We start from the raw sequence: 20,783 nt of genomic DNA on the forward strand, positions 1-20,783 counted from the left end.
GCAGCAGTACAAATCAAACAGCCCCTTGGCAGCCGGTAACTTCTTTTGGGCCAATCAGTGAGGAGCATTGATGGAAGTGACAGGCTCCCGCCAATTCCGACTCGGGAGCGCGAGGCAGGCAGCAGGGTAAACCAGGGGAGCATGTAGGAGCTGTAGGAAGGAGTATGTGTTATGTTTTATGTGAAATAAATTAGCTATACATGTCGTTCGAATAGCAGCACAATATTGGTTTGCTACCACGGTGTATTTTCGGGTGTTAACGTGAACCTTGAGGGTATTTTGAAGTCACTTTGTCGGAGAACACAGCTAACGACAGAAGCACCGGGTTAGTGGTTGGGATGTTGGCGGCTGAAAACTCATCGGTGGAAGGACATTTGGCAGCATCGACTCCTCGTAGAAGAGGTAATGCTACGGCCCTGAATGCCATTAAAGCACACATATGTTTACATGTATATCATAGACAAAGTACAGTTTTGTCTTAACTACGTACAGAGTTGACAAACTGACAAAACTGTCATTTGCGTACTATAAAGTTATCCAACGCTAAAAACTGTTTTATATCGCGAGGCTATTTAATGCCAATGGGACGAGACACACACGGATTGTTTTTAAAAAAAAATGCGCCATTGTCTTGAGTCATTAAAGTCTGCAGTGTGCAGCTAACCTACTACTTTGCTGTTATAATGTCACTTAACGCCAATCCGGAAATTCTTAGCGTCGGATAACGTTTAAATTAGTTAAGTTAGGCTTCCGTTGGTCGGTATTTATATCTATCCAAATCTAACTGTAAATTAAAGGCCTTTAACCGAATGACAGTTGTATTTTTTTGCTCTACTTTGCAACTCAAAGCTCTGCCTCAGGTGCTTGGCTAAAGCTGCTAGGCTAGATGCTTAGCAGCAAACATGAAAGCCGGGTCACAGTTAACGCGTCAAAGCTGCTCCCTTCCCTTTAGCTTTACACACATTGACGTTTTGAAGCTGTTGTAACTGTGTCGTGTTGTTACGACCATCCTCAGTTGTTGTTTCGAGGGAGGTTTCAGCTCAGCACTTGGCAGGCAAAACGTATCCTGACAGACCCAAACTGAGGCGCTTGCCCGGTGGACTCTACCGGGCCTTGTTGCACCGATGCATACGCCGGTTGGCGGGAGAGCCAGCCAAACATAGCTACTATACTCGGTGTAATGTTGTTGTTGCAGCGTATTGTGCCGTTAATACAGCACATTCAAGAGCTACCTTTACTGTCAGATAAATGCATCTAATGCCAATCGATTAGTATTGGTTCTCGGACTGTTGTTATGACACTATTCAGTAAATGCTATTTTACTACAAGCAGTCTTAACACTAAAAAGTGGTGTTGCCAGTGTTTTGTTTTGCTTTTTAAATGGATAAATATAATTTTTTGTGGGGGTATGGCTATTGATAAATATTTTATTGATGAATGCCAATATCTGTTCTGATAACGGTTCCACTTCTCCTAAAGTCTGATCACTCTGCTGGGAGTGGGGAGGGGGAAGTAGGCCTTAACAGGTTACCAGCATGAGTGTAACTGTTTTATTGTGTGTACATACGAAAAAACGTTAAACGCTATGTTTTAAGTATTACTTGCAATAGCAGTCATTTTACAAAGACAGCTGGGACAGGCTCCAAGATGGATAATGATACTTGGAAGTTTAAAACCTGTTCAGTTTTTTTTTCTTTTTCTTTTTTTTTTTTTCCTTCAGTCCATCAAAACCATTTCAAGTGCCTTGATGTGACTGTTGTGAATTGGCACTGTATCAGTACAACTGATTTGAATTGGGGCTCAGAAAGCAGTTTATTTGCTCTAAAAGGCACAGATGTTTCAAATATTCCAACTAATTACAATCACTTGTCTCGAAGCTTTTGCCATTGGTGAAATGTTTTTACGTCACAAAACAGTGCTCCTAAACTAATGTTTCCACAGAAATTCCCTTTCTCTACTTAAAGATTTATCAGAAATAAATAAGGAATTGATAAATATTTATAAAATCTTATTATATTATATAATATTATATAGTCTTTTTTTTCTTCTTCTTCTTGAGCACTTTTACTGGCAGGTAATTTAAAACAAATGAATATCATGATGTGAAATTTTACTTTAATTATCTTTTAATGTGTCTGTTTTCATTTTTCAGGCATGGATTGTAAGTCAAGTAACAATGCCAGCAAGAAACTTGTACAAGGTAAATGCAATGTTTAATTTTTACTTCTACATTTTGTGAAACATATTACTCTTGACAATGAGAAATGAGACAATGCAGATTAAATGTTTCGTAATTTCTGTGCTGTCTACTGTAAAATTATACCTTGCACTAACAGTGCCTGTTACTTACTTCTAGACTTTCTGTATTACTTTTTCCCTCATCAATATATTGAATCAAAATTGTGTCTTTCATCATACACAGTGGTGCAGCTCCAAATGATCCGTATTTTCTTCTGTCTCTAGCCCGTCTTCCTTTCAAGCGCCTGAACCCTGAACCTAAAGAGAACCAGCCACCTAAGCGCCCCTGTGCCCATTCCTGCCCTGAACCTGAAGTCTCAGACAGGGAGAATGAGAATGCATCCTCTCCTCTTTCTGTGCGCAGTGGCCCACCTTTGGTTAATGGTCGTGGGCCACTTGATGGCTTCATAAGCCGTAGACGCGCCACAACTTCAGATGAGAACATGATTATAGATCTGACTGAGGACAACACATCATCTCCTTTAAAGCCCCTTGCCTCATCTGTTTCAGCCTCTCCCTGCGTCCCAGCAAAAGATAAGCATCACTGCAAAGACACAACGGCTTCGCCTCAGAAGTCCTGCAGTGCTAATGGCGCTCCTAAAATGCAAACATTAGACTCTGTTGTAATCAACAATGATGATGATAAAGAGGAGGAGGAAGAAGAAGAAGAAGAAGAGGAGGAGGAGGAGGAGGAGGAAAAGAACAACACCGCATCCATCTCTCAGCTTGACACAACACAGGATTCTGACACTGAAGCAGAGGAGCTGAATGAGTCAGGAAATGTTTCTAGTTTGGGAAACCGGTCCATGCAGTCAGTTTCATCAGTCACCTCTCCGTCTGAAAGCTCGCCAGAAAAGTCCAAGACGGATGACCCTACACCCGCTACTACACCTACAGTATGTACAGCACTCTGTGACCCTGCTTTTTGTTGCAGCCCACATTGGGCAGTATATTACTACAAACGTGACATAATCAGTGTTCAAAGAGTTTGTTTTTTAAATATAAATTATATATATAAATCTGCACATATCACACAAAAAACAAGATTTCTATTGAGTGTTTGCTTCCTATCATCAATAGATTGCTTTAATTTGATATTTACTCATGTAATGCATAACACTAAAGTACTAAATCATTAATAATTAACAGTGTGGTGTTTTTGTTTTGTTTTTTTTGGGGGGGGGGGGGGGTGTAATCTTGGCTGTTCAGAAAAATGTCATTGTTAATTGAAGTAATTATACCATTGTTAACATTTAACATTGTTAAAATTTAAACATAGGAGCATTTGTGAAAGACAGGCAATGATCTTGAGCCATATTTCTTTTCTCTCACTAACAGGAGTCAAAGACCACCCCCAAGATACCAGCAGATCAAAAAAAGGTCAAAAGACGCTCATTGAAGGTAAAAAAAACAAACAAACCCAAATTGTTGCATTCGGTTCACTTTCATTTATTTATTTATTTTGTGAGCCTTTTGTGTGTCATATTTCTTCACCCACTTTATCAGTTTGTAGAAAAAGTGATAAATATTTGACATTTAGAGTTTACAGGAACAAGACGAGAGACTCCGGCTGCGACAGGAGAAGGAACGGCAGAAGGAAGAGGCCAAAGCTGCAAAAGAGAAAAAGAAGGAAGAAGCTCGGAAACTAAAGGAGGAACGAGAAAGGGAAAAACGGGAGAAAAAGGAGAAGGATGAACGAGAAAAACGGGAGAAAAAAGAGAAGGAGGAGAGGGAAAAGGCAGAGAGGCTAAAAGCAAAAGAGGAGCTGCGGAAATCCAAAATGGAGTAAGTAATGAATTATTGTTTTACATTGTAGTTGTCCATACTTTTCGCCACACCTGCAGTCATTTGAGAGACTTGCAGGTCAGCTGATGGAGGAATCTGAACAGTGAAAACACTTTCATTGTTTCATATGGTTGTAAAGATTTGTGTCCGTTGTGGCAGTGGAGCTGAAATGAAATGTGGTTTGGGTTATCCATATATTATTTATATTTCCCTCCACACTTGCAGTCATTTAAGCGACATATAGGGCAGCTGATAGAGGAATCCATATAGTCTATTCATTCAATCTGAATTAAGTTTTGTTTTTAAGTTTAGATTTGGTAAAATATTTTTGTTAACATCTGCCATAGGGCCAAGCTGGAAGAAAAACGAAAGAAAGAGGAAGAGAAGCGAATGAAAGAGGAGGAGAAACGATTGAAAGAAGAAAAGGATGTAAGTTATTTTTCTTTTTTCTTTCTTTTTTTTGACAGTTATGTGCTCAGCATCTTGTTCTACATTCAAAATTAACCATTTGACTGTTCTGTTTTGTTACAGCGCCTCAAAGCTGAGAAAGCAGAAATTACGCGGTTTCTACAAAAATCGAAGATCCAGCAGGCTCCAAAGGTAAGTAGATTTACTAACCTGACATGAAAATTGATGGATGTCACATTTGAACTCTGATCTCTCCTTCAAAATCCGTAGTTTCATAAAATGTCTTTTCTTTAAAACTACACCCACATTAAATATTTACAGCAAGTATTGTTAAGACAAAAAGAGAGCAGTCTACAGTGTATTTTTAACTAACTACTGTTACATTGTATAACAAGCTCAGTGTATTCACGTTCAGTTATTTAAAAATCTGTGCCCATTATCTACTCCTACATAAGGTTTGTGTAATCAAAGCAAACCTCTTTCATACAGCTGCTACCCAATTTTCATTGCACTGCAAACTTAATGTATGTATTGTTAAAAATACAATACTAAAGGTGAATGCTGCTCAGAGAGTGAGCTACCTTGGCGGAGGTTTGCATTCTTAGTGCTTCTCGTTTATATTGACTTCATAAACCTCCAGTATAATAATTGCCATGTGTTTTCTTCCCTTGTCATTTCAGACACTTGCAGCTGCGTGCGGGAAATTTGCTCCATTTGAGATCAAAGAAAACATGGCTCTGGCACCACTGTGCCGGGTTCAGTGTGAAGAGTCTGCTCTGGAGGAACTGGACCGATGTTTGTTGAATCCTGCTGATAACCTGAATGGACTGAAAGATTGGATTGGGCAAAAACCCAGACAGTCAGGACCCACAAAACCCAGACAGACCAACTCACTCAGGTGAGACTGGAATTGGTGGTAATCCCAATTTAACTTTTGTTTTGTAAATCTATATACAGCAGCAGTAATCCCTTGCTCAGACTCCTTGGGCAGAGGCGGTCACATGATCTTGGTTATTAACTGCTTAAGTTAACCCAGGGTTTGTCAGTTTAATTGCGAGCATGTTTATTTGAAAGAGGTGGCCCAGTTGCAAACATGAACAGGCAGAACATCTAATTTTTAAAAAGAAGTTAAAACTGTAATATTAGAAAAATATAAAAAAGTAAAATGCATAACACAGGCTGGAAGCAACACAGCTGCTTCTGAGCAGTACAAGTGTATTTGTTGTCAGGAAAAGTATTTTGAAGGCATTTTGGTCAGTTAGTCTGAACAAGATCTACTATATCAAAGTCAGCTAAATTGGACTGTAAAAAGTCAGGGGAAAGGTGAAATGATAACTATGCAAGTTTCTTCTTTCACACAGTGTCAGTGCCACTTCTCTATAATACACAGATGAATTTAATCAACTATTAAATTAGTATTTTCCTAACTGGCCCTAGGACGGTTACAGTTTCTATTCTGCATCACTGGTCATGTCCAATGGTCTGACAATAAAGTATAAAAACAAACATAATTCAAATGAATGACCAAAGTCTAAAGTACAAATGGATTATATATTAATGCCTGTAGAACAATAAAATTGTTTTAAATTGGTTCTCATGTATCATTTTTATAAACTGAAAAAAAAAAAGATAATTAAAATAGTCCTTCAAGCTTTTGTTTGTTTTCTTCCTCTCTCAGGGATTGTATAGCAGTGGAAGGGCCAAAACCAGATAGTGTGCCGGACCGTAAACGTTATGGGCCCATGAAGCTTCTGCAGTTTCGTGAGAATTACCGTCCAGCCTACTGGGGCACATGGAGCAAGAACAGTTCACACATCTCACCTCGCCGCCCCTTTAGACAAGACAAGGTGAAACCTTTATTTGTAATTTTATTAATGTCTTCTGTTCATGCACCACCCTAGCGGTGAATGTGCTTATGTGGGTTGCCAGTTTATGTGTAGCTGTAGTGATAGCAACTGTTCTCTACGACCATAGGGTTTACTTGACTATGAGGTGGACAGTGATGAAGAATGGGAGGAAGAAGAGCCAGGAGAGTCCCTGTCTCATAGTGAAGGGGTAAGTCTTTTTTTTGCCCCCCCATTTAATAACTGATTTAGACACATGCAGACATATAAACATATAGGTATTACTGTTCATCAAACAACACACCCACATTTGTTTTTTTATTCTCTTTGAAATCATTGAAACCCGTTTCAATCACTCATGATTTATATAGAAATCACAGATTGTTGTCCCAAAGTCCTGGTGTGAAAACGACCATTGAGGTGTGTGTGTGTGTGTGTGTGTGTGTGTGTGTGTGTGTGTGTGTGTGTGTGTGTGAAGTGAACTTAAAAAAAAGACCATCTTGTGATGTGATTGTTCAACCATGACACAATAAAATGTTGACTGTGAGCACTTGGACCACACCTAATGATTTTAAACTCAGTCATATGCTTTTTAATGTTTGTTTATCCATTGGTAGGGGTTGATGAGTATGGCAAAGTATTCAAATCCATCTTAAATTATAGTTGACGTTACAGTATGCATCTTCAGCCATGCCATGATTATATGAAATGACAGCTATGCACGTTTCTTTTTACAAGGTGAAAACAATACCGGTTATGCTTTGTGGCTGGTAATAACTGTGACAGTGATTATTTTACTCGTTAGAAAGCTGTGAACTCTTGATCACTTTTAGGAAGATGAGGAAGAGGGAGGAGAAGATGATGACGATGACGATGATGGATTCTTTGTTCCTCATGGCTACCTTTCAGAAGATGAAGGGGCACTGGAAGAAGAGGTATGAGTCGAACTACAGTATTAGTGCCCTCTGTCACCTTACTGAAAGAATTGTTTGACTCTTCTAGTTTCAAAATACTTTGGCAAAGTTTCTTTTGGCGGTTCGCACAACTGATAATGCCCAATAAACCTCCCAGGATGGTGGTGACCTGGAAAAGCAGAAACTCCGTCAGAAACTGAAAGCAAGGGAGTGGGATGAGCTTATGTCCAGCAAGAAGAAGATGAAGGTCCTGGAGCCGATGGTGAGGGGCTGCATCTGGGAGGGAGAAGCACCTGGCTTTGAACTTTTACAGTCATATGTTGTGTGCTTGGTGGAGCCTTTACCCAAAGCAGACAACAGTCCCAGCCCAGAGGAGATGTCACTGAAGTCTCAGAGAGAAGAAAAATGTAAGTGTCTGTCAGATGTTTTGCTTGCATGCAAAGTTTGAATGGTAAATGGCCTGTATTTGTATAGCGCTTTACTAGTCCCTATGGACCCCAAAGGGCTTTACACAATCAGTCATCCACCCATTCACACACTGGTGATGGCAAGCTACATTGTAGCCACAGCCACCCTGGGGCGCACTACCAGGGGCGAGGCTGCCGGACACTGGCGCCACCGGGCCCTCTGGCCACCACCAGTAGGCAATGGGTGAAGTGTCTTGCCCAAGGACACAACGACCTACACATTGTCCAAGCCGGGGCTCAAACCGGCAACCTTCCGATTACAAGGCGAACGCCCAACTCTTGAGCCACGATCGATTGAAGAGCTGCCTGAGCTGCCTGCTCCTCTTGTGATTAATTATGGAGCAAGTAAAGGCGGCTCACTTTACCATAAATTGTGTGGGTGTGTATCTATCTGCATATTTAGCAAGAAATGTGCCCATTTCTTCATTCAGTGAAGTGATCGTTAAGCTTCAGCAGCAGTTCTCAAGGTTCTTGCTGTGAAACTGTAACTGTTTAGCAGTGAACAGAAGTCCTGTCTGACTAAAAAAGTCCCTCACAGGCTCCAGATGCAGGAAGAGCTGTATTGACTTTGAATGACAGTTTGATGTGAGGAAAGCTATGCAGTAGATCCATATTTCTAATGAATATACATGAAAGGTACATCTCCAGCTTCCCTGCTTCTGGGTTCCTGACCCCATGGATCCAAAGAAGTCATCTTCATCGGATAGGCTACTGTTTGTACTGGCCTCATCCAACTCTGTGTCTAGGTGATGTCTGATGAAGTTGAGACCTGTGGAAAGATGTATGGTTTTCAAAAGAATTAGGTCTGGGCATTATTGTGCTGTATAGGATGTTTGCCTTGAAAATTTGATCACACTGGAGATGTTTTTTACCAACTACTAAAACAAAATCTTGTCATTCATAGCCAACAAATAATTTGCGATGAATTCCAGATTACATTCAAAATCAGAACTTATGCAAGGCTAAGCAGTGCTGGCAAATAGTCTCCTTCAAAAAAATGTTTAGCCTTCCTCTTAGTTATAAACTTCTACACCTCATAATTGAAGTTCATTGAAGGAGTCAGGACAAAAAGTCACTTAATGAGAAAAGAAAAATATTAAAACAGCTTAATTACCAATGTAGTTTCTAGCAGAGAAAGGGAGTGATTCTGGAAATGCGCATCATTTATTTATATATTTTTTAAATCATTTAATTTTTAATGTGGCTCAAGACTGTGATCCTATAACCCACAGGTGTTAAGCTCCAGTCCTCGAGGGTCAGTGTCCTGAAACTATTAAACGTCTCCTTGCCGCTACACACCAGAATAAAATGTCATTTGCAAGACTCTATAGTACTTGACTCCATGCTGAGGTGGCAATTCAGCCGTTTAATTCATGTGTGTTGGAGTATGGACACATCAAAAAGTTGCAGTACACTGACCACCGAGGAATTGAGCTCAACACAGCTGCTGTAACATAAGGATGACATCCACCTAACCACAGCTAAAAAAAAAAACAACGAAATTTAGCATGCTTCCTCGGGTTAGATGTTGAGTTCTTGTTATGCTGAAATGTCGGTTTGTTTTGGCTCACACTGAAGACACCGCGTTATACAGCTGTTATTTTGTACTGCTTTTACGCAAAACATGCTTTGCACATGAGGGCAAGGGTGTTCATCCTCTTCAGTTCTAGCTACCTCTGCCATTTTTTAAAAATGTGTTTTATATCTGGTCATGTGACTGCATGGCTACATCTGATTGGTGAAAGAGTTACAGGTGGCATGATCCATTATTAGTAGTAGTATTATCTAATGTTATTAGATATAATGTTATTAGACTAGAAATTAATTATTTTTAAAAAAGTAACAAGTCAAGTATTGCCAAATATAGTGGAGTAAAAGTAGCAGTTCTTCACAAATGTACTCAAGTAAAAAGTATGGTGTAACAAAGGTACTTTTAAAAGTACTTTTTCCCCCAAAACGTATTCAAGTTAATGTAACGGAGTAAATGTAACTTATTACTACCCACCTCTGTAATTGAGATCTCAAATTCTGACCATACAGTAACCAGCATGTTTACGAAATAAAATTTTTAGAGTAGAGTTTCTAGAGTAAGCCTTCAAAATAAAAGCAGGAAAAATCGTCTGTTATCAATTATCTTCTCATGGATGGATGGTAAAACAGGTGTAAAGTGTCTATATAAAGTCTTGCAAACTCTGGATCAACTTATTTTGGCAGCGGAATGGGTCATGGTTCGACGCTAGCCTAATATTGTACAGCACTGTTGGCTTCAAGGAAATAAATCTTTTGATTTTTATGTGAAATGTATTTAAATTCTAATAAATGTATGTATTTATGACATAACAATGAATAACTCCCTAATATTCTCGTCTTGGACAGTACTCGGTAAGCTCCTGCCTCTTCTGCATGGCAATCTCAACAGTAGCAAAGTGATCATCAATGAGTTTCGGGAGTTTTGTCGCCAGGAGATCACCTCCTCATCTCCTCCTGTTCTGTCCAGCCCTCAGAACCCAGCAGAAAATATTCCCAGCAGGTAAAGCAATGGTTAGGGAACAGTAAATGTAATATTCAGTGTGGACGTTTATGTTTGTATGGTGTAGTTGTATTGTCTTGAGATTTTTCCTTTCCCTCCTGCTTTGATCAGGATGCAGCTGCGACGCCTCATCAAGAACAATGCTATTTATGAAAAGCGTTCAGCCCACAGGCGATGCTGCTGGTATGTGCACCAAGAGGTTCTGTCCCGTTTTGGTCAGGAGGCTCTTCCAGTGCCCTGCCAATGGACCTACCTCACCACGGGAGCTCGAGAAGAACCCCGTGAAGAACCCCAGGCAGCCACAGGCTCTCAGGGAAACTCTCCCACAACTCCCCAGAGCTGCTCCACCACCCCTTCATCCTCTAACAAAAGGAAGAGCACAGGCAGCATGTCAATCACCAAGTTTATGAAGAGATGTAATGATCCTGAGCAGGTAGGTAAAGGTGGATTATGAGATTTTTTTTTTTTTTTTTTTTTTTTTTTAAAGCCCTGTTTGCAGGACTGGTCTACAATGAAATATCCACTTCACATTACCACTTTTAAATATCATGTTACCAAACACGTGAAAGGATTTTCTTAAACTGACTGCAGCTTTTTACTGTTTACCAGATGGAGGCTGACGGTTTTCAAGCTGACACTGAGGATGATGATGAAGATGACTGTGTAATTATTTCTACCCAAAGTGGTAAGCTGCATAGGAAGATTATTTTTTTGTAAAACTTTACCTTTTAACTGTAATTTTCAACTTTAAGGTTTAAACCAAGATTCAACGACATCACAAGAAAATAATAGTGAATAAATGGATGTGAAAGTGTTCATTTTAAACATGGCTACAATCAAGTGAGGCCAGCATATATACGAGTAATTCCTGTGATGCAAAAGCTCAGAGTTCAGACTGCTGCAAATGCTCATTTTACTCTTAATTCTGTATAATGCCAATGAGAATGGCTCCTAACATAGTCATCTACTGTTCATACCTTTTTTGGAGTAGCAGTCAATCAGAAGAAGTTTTCCAGTAGTCTGTAGTTGGATTTTGATGGTAGTGATTGAATTTAAAAACTGTGTAGTGAACTTTTATTTCAGCTTCTGAAGTAGGGCATGTCAGAAAAGGTTTGAAAGTGAGTGAACTGAGGGGTACCACCAAGACCCAGTATAACATAAATGGGGATTGTTTTCAATTATCAAGTATGGAAACTTACTGTGGAGTCAAAGAATAAAATTATGGAGCTAGAAAATAATAGCACAATAGAGCCACTTTGAGCCAAGCATTTAACCTAAGCTGTTTATTACAGTTTCCTATATATATTATTCAGTTTTAAAGTGTATGTATACATTTTAGACACCTAAATTAAATCTTATTACATTTGTACTTTTTTTTTTTTTTTTTCTTCAGGCCCTACAAAACAGACATCCAGTGAGGGAGATGGTACAATGGAAACAACCCCCTCTGACACTGCTGCTCTCCCCACTGCAAGCTCTGCGTCTGCCCTCGACACTGTCTGAGTGCAGGACAGGCAGTCTTCACCCAGTCAGACTACCCCTTTTCTGCCTAGAAATTCCTGCTTGCTGGATCTGAACTCCACGGTGTGCCAGACAGAATCAAGTCTTCAAGTAAGATGAAGCACCTAAGATACGGGTAACTCGTAGCAGGTAAACTCTGCTCAGGATTGAGTTCCCTCTCAACTAATTCAGTTCAGTCAGCAGCCATCGGGCCGATAGCAGCTATCCCTAATATTGGTGACTGGTTTGAATAAGGACAGGCTTGACCAGTATTCCAGTATTCATTGATTATATCTGATATTTGTGTTTAACGTGGGCCCATAGAGGGGAAGGTGAATTTCTCCGGCACTGCTTTAGCTGCTGCTGCAGATTTGGGTTAAACAGGGAGAAAAGCAGAACACAAATGGCCTTTTTCTTTTTTTTTTTTTTCTTCCCCTCCACGAGAAGCATCCAAGACATCGAGAACATTATTTACGGTTTTTGAAATGTTCAATTCATCAAGTTGTGGATGTGATATTTTCTAATGTATATAGGTTACCAAAATGAGAAGCTTAAAGTCCATCTGTACATTTTCTTCTGATTTCCATGGGTTCATTTATTCTGCAACTTCTAAACCTGACAAACTCACTGGAGTAGTTGCTAGATCTGTACTTGTACAGTTAGGTTCAGTGCCACAGTGTTTTATAAATATGTATTTTCTTTATTTTTCAAGAATACTTGAACAGGATAAATCCATTAAACATGAATAAAAGTACTGCACTTTTATATACAGTTTATTTCTTGTCTCTTTGGGATGTTTTGTTATTCTATTAGTAGAGTTCTGTAAAAAAAACTGGCAGCTGAGTTGTTACATGGAACTAAATTCAGAATATATTTGTCCCACAATGGGCAATTAAGTTTGACAGTTGATAAGTAATATATTAATGATGCACATGTGTTACCTAAATCTTTTGTTACACAACATCAGTAAACTGTCATGTTTAAGAAACCAATGCCAGGTGATTTAGGCTCACGTGGCTTTATCCTGCTGGAAACAGTCATCACTGTTATACACTGTTGTCACAAAGGAATAAACATAGTCAGGAGTAATATTGATGTTTACGCCAAATTCTGACTCTACCCTCTGAATGTTGCACCAGAAATTCACTCATCAGACCAGGCAACAGTTTTTTCCAATCTTCTGATCATTTTGGTGTGCGAACTGTAGCATCAGTTCTGTTGTTAGCTGACTTGAGTTATACCCAGAGAGCCATCTGCTTCAAGGTTAGACGTGTATTCAGAAATGCTCTTGCGCATATCTTGGTTGTAACGAGTCGCTATTTGAACAATCAGGCCATTCTCTGACATCACATCAACACATTTGCTGCGCACTGGATATTTTCTTTTTCAGATCATTCTTGGTACACGGTACAGATGTTTGTGCTGAAAAATCACGTAAAGCAGCTGTTTCTAAACTACTTAGAGCAACATCTGAATACTGATACTGCAGTTCACCTTAGCCAATTTGAATGTATATGACAAGGGATAGAACACCAATCAGACTAAGCCACACAGACAGCACTTGGTGACAGTGGGAGGGAAAAACTCAGTTTTAACTGGAAGAGACCCCAAAAGCAGGCTCAGGGAGAGGAAACCATCTACCTGGTTACAGCTGGCTAGGGGGGCTGAGGAGTATTAGCAGCTCTAATTTGGTTTAAAGATGGTAACCTGTTTTTGACTTATTTTGCTGTTATTTAGTTAAAAAAACAAAACTGGGGCACTAACATGGTTTACCAGTTGAGAGGAGGGAAACTCCCACCAACACATCCATTAAAAGATGATGTAGTCTGGTTAAAGACACTTTGTATTTCATCCAATTAACCCTTTAAAGCCAGAACCATAAAATAATTGCCAGAAAATTATAATTTTATGAAAATGGAGTGATTATTGAACTGTCTGCATATATGAATTTTAAGTTGTATCATATTTGTTATAACCGGTTCTTTTCTTTTTGCAATTTTTTTCATAGGGAAAATAATCTGCAATAATGCATTAAATATCATACACTTGACTTTAAAAGGTCCAAATCTGAGAGCAGTAAATGGCTGGCTGCTAAACTAATTTCACATTTAAGGTATCAGCACATCAAGATGTTGCACATATTATGAAGGCTTTGCAAATAAATACATGTCCAACACAGGAATAGAAAACATTTCTTATTCCAAAGACAACTTTTATTTATTTTTTTTAAACAGACTTCTGTTTGTTAAAAGTTAAGAGGCTTTGCAAGCGATCGTTATTACAGGCAGCTTAAAAAGCAACAGAACACCACTCGGAAGGAAACATCTGGACAGATCACAACTGCTCACTTAATTATTTCATACTGTTATGGTGCTAATGAAAGATCTACATCCCTTTTATGCAATACCTGTGGACAAGCGTTAGACTGCAGAAAGGTTTCTTTTGGCTGATTCAACCTGGGCTGTGAATGAAATAGTGGACATCAGTTTGTTTCCCCATCACCCAGTTCTAATTTGTGTGTTCAGTGTGCAACTGACCATTATTAGCAACATAAGAGGGGAAAAGACAGTAACCCCTAACCTTAGACTGATGTTACATAATTGTGTACATTTCCCTTGTGATGCATGGAAATGGTAAGAGGTAGGCTGTTGTCATTTAACCAACCACTACAAGGAGAAAGTAATTAGGTTTTCAAGTTCTACTTGGTAAATGCTCATGTACAGCAAAACCACAAACAAAATAAACGTATGCAGCTTGAATAAACTTTGAAACTTCAGTCTCTTTTGCAACTTGAGTTGTCACTGGATTCAGTTCGGACAGTTGGTGTTTTGAGGCGTTTTCATGTACTCGGACCCTTTTTATGTGGAGAAAAATAAGTGTTTGATGCAAACAAATACAAAAAATAATTAACCACCATTTTCAATACAACAGAAATCCATGCTGCCAGAAATTTGGCTATCTCCATGCCAGGGTGGAGTTGGTTACACAAAGCTTCAACATAAAATTCAAACAATCATTTAAGTGTGAACAATGTAATAGTAGAGGTGTTTAGGCCCCTCCCTACTCCCCAAAATATCCTTCATTGTTACAAACTTACAAAATAGTTGATTCCAGTACTAGAATTGCCTTCACATTGTCACCACATGGCTGACACAATTATAAAACTATATATATATATATGGGCCTCATCTTTTAATTATTTTTAAGTTACCCCTCTGTTTTGTCTCAACATAAATTTCAAAATTATCCAAAATAAAAATTTTGATTTATGAATTCTGATTTAGGCTCATGCTCATACTGAAGCAACAACAAAAGACAGTCTGTGTTGTAACACCAAGGAGCCCAAGGCCGCTCCGGAGCAGAGGACAAAAGGGCAACAGAAGCTTATGTATGTTTTCAGCAATAAAGCCAGACTCGTATCATATCAAATCAGTTAACAGACTACACTGAGCTAATCTCGAACACCGCCAAACAAAGCACAGAGCATTTCAAGTCTGAAGTAAAGCCAGTGCATTGACACCCAGCAGCCTTACAAAAAAAAAAAAAAAAAAATCACAGGAGCCGCTGAAGGAGCTGAGATACTTAACGTGATTCAACAACTGTATCTTGAACGGTCTTTGCCATTTATTTTTTTTCTAAAGGGGAGGGAGTGGTGACACAGTTAAAACAGGGTCTCAACATGCTTTGAAAACTCTACCTGACTGACTTGGGTAGAACAGGAAAGACTGCAGCTGCAGAGTCTGTTTACTACACAGCATGTACAATCAGGATGCAAAACCCCCCAAAACAAGCATGTGCTCTTGCTTTCTCCTTCCATCTGTCAGCAGTGCTTCCTTCAACATGTCCTGCTGAAGCAGGCTGTGTTGTGACCTCATCCCCATGGGGAGATTATGCTCAGCCCAACAAATATATTAGGGTAACATTGCCCCTAATCTATCACTGCTACCGACTTAGGTTAGAGTTTGCAAAAATAAATGTGTCACTAGTAAAGGGCCGAATTCACCCCAGTAGTGTGAGAGGAAAGAGGAAGGTAGAGGGGAGGGTTCGGGAGAGAGTACTCTTGCTCAGCTCAGGCTCCGAATGTTTTCCAGCAGTTCCGGTTTGAGGAGAGTGGGGCTCTTTCCACCTGCAGCTGCAATATCAGCCTGTACAGCTGCATCCCAGGCAAACGTGAGCAGCGCAGCAGGGACCTAAAATATAAGGGAAGTCAGTACAATACAGATTATTTTTCGTTTAAAAGGGAGAAAATTAGTAGTTCAAATGTAAATGTGACACTTTACCTCAACATCAATATTACCTGACTAAAAACGACCTCAAACATTCACTCTCTGTTCTAAAAATTTGCCACAAACTAAAACCTGAATTAAAACCCCTGCTCTGTGCTGTGGGTTTTAACATTGAAGTTTGTTTTCATTCTCCCAGTGCCCACATTCATCAGAAAGAAATACTAAATACAGTGTTACATGTTAGGGCAACAATGGGACTGACAAAAAAATTAATCCACAGGCCAGTTTGCCAAGTAGATTCTGATTTCAACCCACCAAGTTGCACTCTGCGAGAGCAATGTCTTCAGATTCTTGTAGTTTTTGACCTCCAGGAGCAATCAGTTCAAAGGGCTGCCAACCGTCCACCAGAGACTCCCGCATGAAGGAAAACAGCACAGGCATCCGGTCCCAGGCATAAAATGTTCCTGAGAGGGTCACAAATCATGAGCAGTTGTGTCAACAATGCCCACAAAACTACAATGTGTAGGATTTTTCAGAGTAAAATGCTTTTGGTTTACTCAATTGATTTAATCTTGAAGTACATTTTAAATTGTGGCTTCACCTTGTAGCAGGTTCCCATCAGGTAGTCTCACCCTGAGCAGGGTGTAGTTGTATTTCCTCCTCTCCCTCTGTTCCTCTTTCTCCCTCATGGCTTTAGTGCGCAGCATGGCACTCTTCTCTACTAACTCACTCCTGTGAAACACACAAGGGACTCATTCGCTGATAGACAAACACTAGTAAACCAGGGAAACTTTTCTGGCTAGAGGCACATGACACACCCAGAGGCTATAAAAAGAACATCAGCATTAAATAATCCATTATTCTTGGGTGTGCTGTTAATAGTGGAAACCTAGAGTCAAATACTGCCATACAACCCAGGACAACTAAGAGTTAAAAAATAAATAAATCATAATTTCAATGCTGCAGTCGTTTAAAACAAAAAAAAAAAAAAGAGGTGTTAGTTGTACACCCTTTCATGGAAACAGTATTCCCTGATGGCTGCGCCCTCTTGCCCCCATGTCTCAGTCTAATCGAGCATCTGTGGAATGTGCTGGACAAATAAGTCCGATCCAAAGAGGACCCACCTCAGAATTTACAAGACCTAAAGGATCTGTTGCTTTACATCATGTTGCAAAGTTATGAGAACTAATGATCCATCGAGGGGTCACTGTCTACTGCACACATCCAGGAGACTGTCACTGTCTCCTCTGAATCTTCTTTACTTGGTTACTCAAACTTGGAAACCATGTGGAACAAATATAACCAAAACCTAGTTTGATCACCAGCATATTTAGGGGCAAACTGTTACTTGTGGTTCTTTTACAGCAGTCTTGTAGGATAAATTCAAACAGGGATGAAGTTTCTCTAACCACACTGTCACAGACAAATTGCAAATCCTATGAGCCAAATATTGATCTTTACTCCATTTCACTGGAACTGCTACCACAGCGAGTGAAATCAAGTAACTGATCTGACTGCACAGACAATTCATTAAAGAAAAGAGAGACAACATTTCACTACCACCTAACTAGAATTTATAGCTGACTTGAATTAGATCCATTTTTTGGATTGAAAGTGAGTCTATACCTCTGCTGTTGCTCCCTTTTGAGCTCCTCCGCTGTCAGGTTGTAGAACTCTGGCGGCAGCTCAAAGCGTTGAGCGTTAGGAGACTGCCTGAAAGCTTGAGGCTGCCTGTCCAGCTGCGCTCTGACCGGCTCGCCTCTCTGAAGACGATCCCTCCTCTCCTTCATCAGCTCCAGCGCATCGGGGCTCTGCTCTGGCAAAACCAGGAACTCCTCTTCCTCCTCTGATCTCCGTGAAAGGTGGGCACGCGTTAAAACGATGTAAAGACTGAATGATGCATAAATGAAAATCACTGGCAGGTGAGCAGACACATACTGCTCATAAATATCACTATTCATTTACCTTGGCCCTCTATGGGAAGCATCACACTTGTAAAGCCCAGAGCCTGCAGGAACTCCCTGCTGCCCTCCACAGACTTTACTTTCTCCTGAAATAACACAAGGAATCTTATAAGACATGCAAAATTATCTTGTTTTCTTATAGAAATCCCATAAAGTCTGCTACAAATAGTTAGTCTTGATCCAGGAACGTTACACACCTGGAACACTTTGTTGCTGAGTTTAATTTTCCTGTATTTCTCTTCTGTGGGGTTCTTGCATATATTTTCAACATATCTGGAAACAAAACAATGACAACAAAAAAAAACCTTTGATGTCTAGAACAGATATTCAAAATCTGTGACAACAGCATAAAACATTTACATATGTAATTAACATCACCATCAGCGTCTTACTTGCTTATGATGTCCACAGCAGCCTTCACTTTCTCTCTGTCTTTGTTAAATGTGTGCATCATCATAACAGACGCCTCGACTGCATCTTCCTCAAACCGCTGCAGGGAAAAATTGCATGTTTATCAAAAGCACCGATTAGATAAGCATTCAGTCTGACTGCACACACGTTATAACTGAACCAACATCCTCAGACATACCATTAAAATGGCCTCTTTAATGTGTATTTCCCTCTCACTCTTGGTTAATGTGGCTCCAGTTAGTGGACAGATGAAATAGACGCCTGATACTGAGAGAAGGGTGGGATCTTTCACTGGCACTTTGGAGCCCTGGGAGGAAAATGTCAATCAGTGTTGTTAGATTCAGTGATGAAATTTTCATCCACACTAACAGGCCACCGCTATTACTCTGAATTTAATACAGCTCACATAACTAGGCGGCTCCTTTTCTGATATTCTGAATTAGGCCTCACAACCACTGACGTATTTTCCAGTAAGGACATGTATAATTCAGGTTTCAACAAGCATATAGGGGTTTTTTTTTCATATAAAAAAAGAAAGTTCTGGCTTTTCAACTAAAGAAAACCACTAGGATTGTGATAAAAGAATTTTAGTACTGAACAGATTTAAGGTAAATAAGGGAAGATTAAAACAAAAGCCCACTGTCTGGCTGGAGAAGGACACCTACTTTTATGAAACTGACATTGAGATGAACAGCTGTCTGCACCTATGCTGCCCTTTTCAACACTGGACACTGTATGATAGGCTGTGTATAAACAGGAATATTTACTTTAATCAGTCATGAAAACAGCTTATCAGGAGTACTGTCTTCTTCAAAGTGAAAGAAAAAATTGAAATATTTTAAGAAGTTAACCACAGTCGATGTGAACCAAAATTAGCATGAAAATTGTGTCACAATTCTGGTTTATGCAACACTTACCTCTGCTGCAGCTGCCTTTTCTTTTTCAGCAAGTGCAGCTGCCTCGGCCTCAAGTTCTCTTTTTACTGCAAGCACGTGTAGAAAACAACTGTTATAACCAGAATATTTTTTAACAGTTAATAAATAATTTTTTTAACCAAAAATATTACCTCAAAATAAAAATCTTTGCCGTTTGCTTTATCAGTTTAAAACAGTATCTAATCATATCTACTTCCCATTGACAGGATCAGCATCTTAATATAAACATAAAGATTATATACTTGATGCAAATCTTCCCATGAATACAAAAACAATGATTTTTTTTTTAAAATAAATACTTTTTTGGTTCAGGGACGAGTTGCTACCTCAAGTGGAGGAATTGAAATATCTGAGGGGGGAGAAAGGTCTGGGCTTCTCTGCTTAGGCTGCAGCCCTCACTAACTGGCCTCAGTTAAACAGCAGAAAATGAATGAGTGGGTGACTTCTATGATTATGTGGTTTTTCAGAGGTAATAAATGTTTTTGGTGGCTGATCTTTCATACACTGGATATAGTGTACAGTAGCAGACAACAAATTTAGAAGATATGTTTTTTTTTTAAACAGATCAACTATAATAATCCGTAGAGTGCTTCACAGTCCAAAACATGTTTTAATACCCACAACTGAATTATCCTAATACCCACAACTGAAACGAGGAGGCTGACGTTCATCTGTGTTTGATAGACACCACCTGGTGTAATAACAGGGCTGCATGTCTCACCCTGGGTCCTAATGGCGTCCTGGGAGGTGTGAACCTTCGGCTTCTGATGCTGTTCAATCCTGGCCAAGGCTGCAGCTCCAGCCCTCTGGGCTCCTTCACTGGGGGCATGGCGATCGTGCTTGACACTGGATCTGCCCTGCACCACCTCAGGCTTGGCACTGTAGGGTTATTAGGAGAGAAACAGGACTATAAGAGGAGACGTGTTGTGGCTTCACAGTAGGAAGAAGAAAAGACAGTGCTAAGCTAAGTAGCAACGACAACAGTACAAACACGTCAGAATCACAACAGCTCTGCTTCCTGTTGAGAAGCAGGTTTGCTTAGTTCTTTAACTAAACAAGCTTGTGCAGGGATTAACTGTTAGTCAGGTCACCATGAAATTATACAGTCGCCCCCCGCCGTGCTCAAGAATATATAACAGTTAGCCGTTTGACAAACACCCGTGAGAAAAACACACACAAATTAGCACTGTTGTGGTTAGCTTCAATACATGGGGAGACGGAAAAGCGGTAGTCATTACTGATCAGCTGTCAGCTATGAGATAAGCCCGTTTAGCCAATGTTAAATAGCTATCTGTGCGGCTAGCTCTGCTTAGCGCTGTAGCAGCTGAGAAAAGAAAAGTTTGTTATTTGCCTGGTGTCTTCCGTTAGTTTCTTCCCGGGTCCCGCGGATTTAAATTTGATGTCTTTCTTAAAGTCATCGAAAAACTTCTTCATTTTCTGTAGCTGCACAAAAATCTGACTACCAGGAAAAAACAAACAGATGGGCAGCACCCAGCCTGGTTTTAGCGAGGAAGAGGAGGACCACAACAAAATTGTTTCAAATGAGAACAAACTGCTTCCG

At 39.8% G+C, this 20,783-nt stretch overlaps 2 protein-coding genes across 3 annotated transcripts; one reads left to right on the top strand and one right to left on the bottom strand.

The window, feature by feature from the left end:
* chaf1a (chromatin assembly factor 1, subunit A (p150)) lies at positions 1–12,451 on the top strand. Of its 2 annotated transcripts, none has more exons than XM_026158774.2 (16): positions 1–402; positions 2,153–2,200; positions 2,464–3,134; positions 3,577–3,639; positions 3,779–4,023; positions 4,371–4,452; positions 4,555–4,623; positions 5,112–5,329; positions 6,110–6,278; positions 6,406–6,486; positions 7,109–7,210; positions 7,347–7,596; positions 10,033–10,186; positions 10,298–10,619; positions 10,796–10,871; positions 11,580–12,451. In XM_026158774.2, exons 1-16 carry the CDS (start codon positions 339–341, stop codon positions 11,687–11,689), a joined length of 2,724 nt encoding a protein of 907 aa, XP_026014559.2. In that variant the 5' UTR covers positions 1–338; the 3' UTR covers positions 11,690–12,451. The 2 variants fall into 2 exon arrangements, with proteins under 2 accessions (XP_026014559.2, XP_080153052.1); XM_080296926.1 differs by having other exon boundaries at positions 3,788–4,023.
* A 1,426-nt stretch (positions 12,452–13,877) lies between these two features.
* ubxn6 (UBX domain protein 6) lies at positions 13,878–20,782 on the bottom strand. Its single transcript, XM_026158777.2, has 11 exons — positions 20,574–20,782; positions 19,944–20,101; positions 19,205–19,269; positions 18,466–18,594; positions 18,269–18,366; positions 18,074–18,149; positions 17,878–17,962; positions 17,539–17,758; positions 16,514–16,644; positions 16,228–16,376; positions 13,878–15,876 (listed from the first exon to the last, which is right to left on the bottom strand). Exons 1-11 carry the CDS (start codon positions 20,654–20,656, stop codon positions 15,751–15,753), a joined length of 1,320 nt encoding a protein of 439 aa, XP_026014562.2. The 5' UTR covers positions 20,657–20,782; the 3' UTR covers positions 13,878–15,750.
* Position 20,783: the final 1 nt, after the last annotated feature.

Source organism: Astatotilapia calliptera, chromosome 23 (assembly GCF_964374335.1).
Source record: "Astatotilapia calliptera chromosome 23, fAstCal68.1, whole genome shotgun sequence".
Lineage (NCBI taxonomy): Eukaryota > Metazoa > Chordata > Actinopteri > Cichliformes > Cichlidae > Astatotilapia > Astatotilapia calliptera.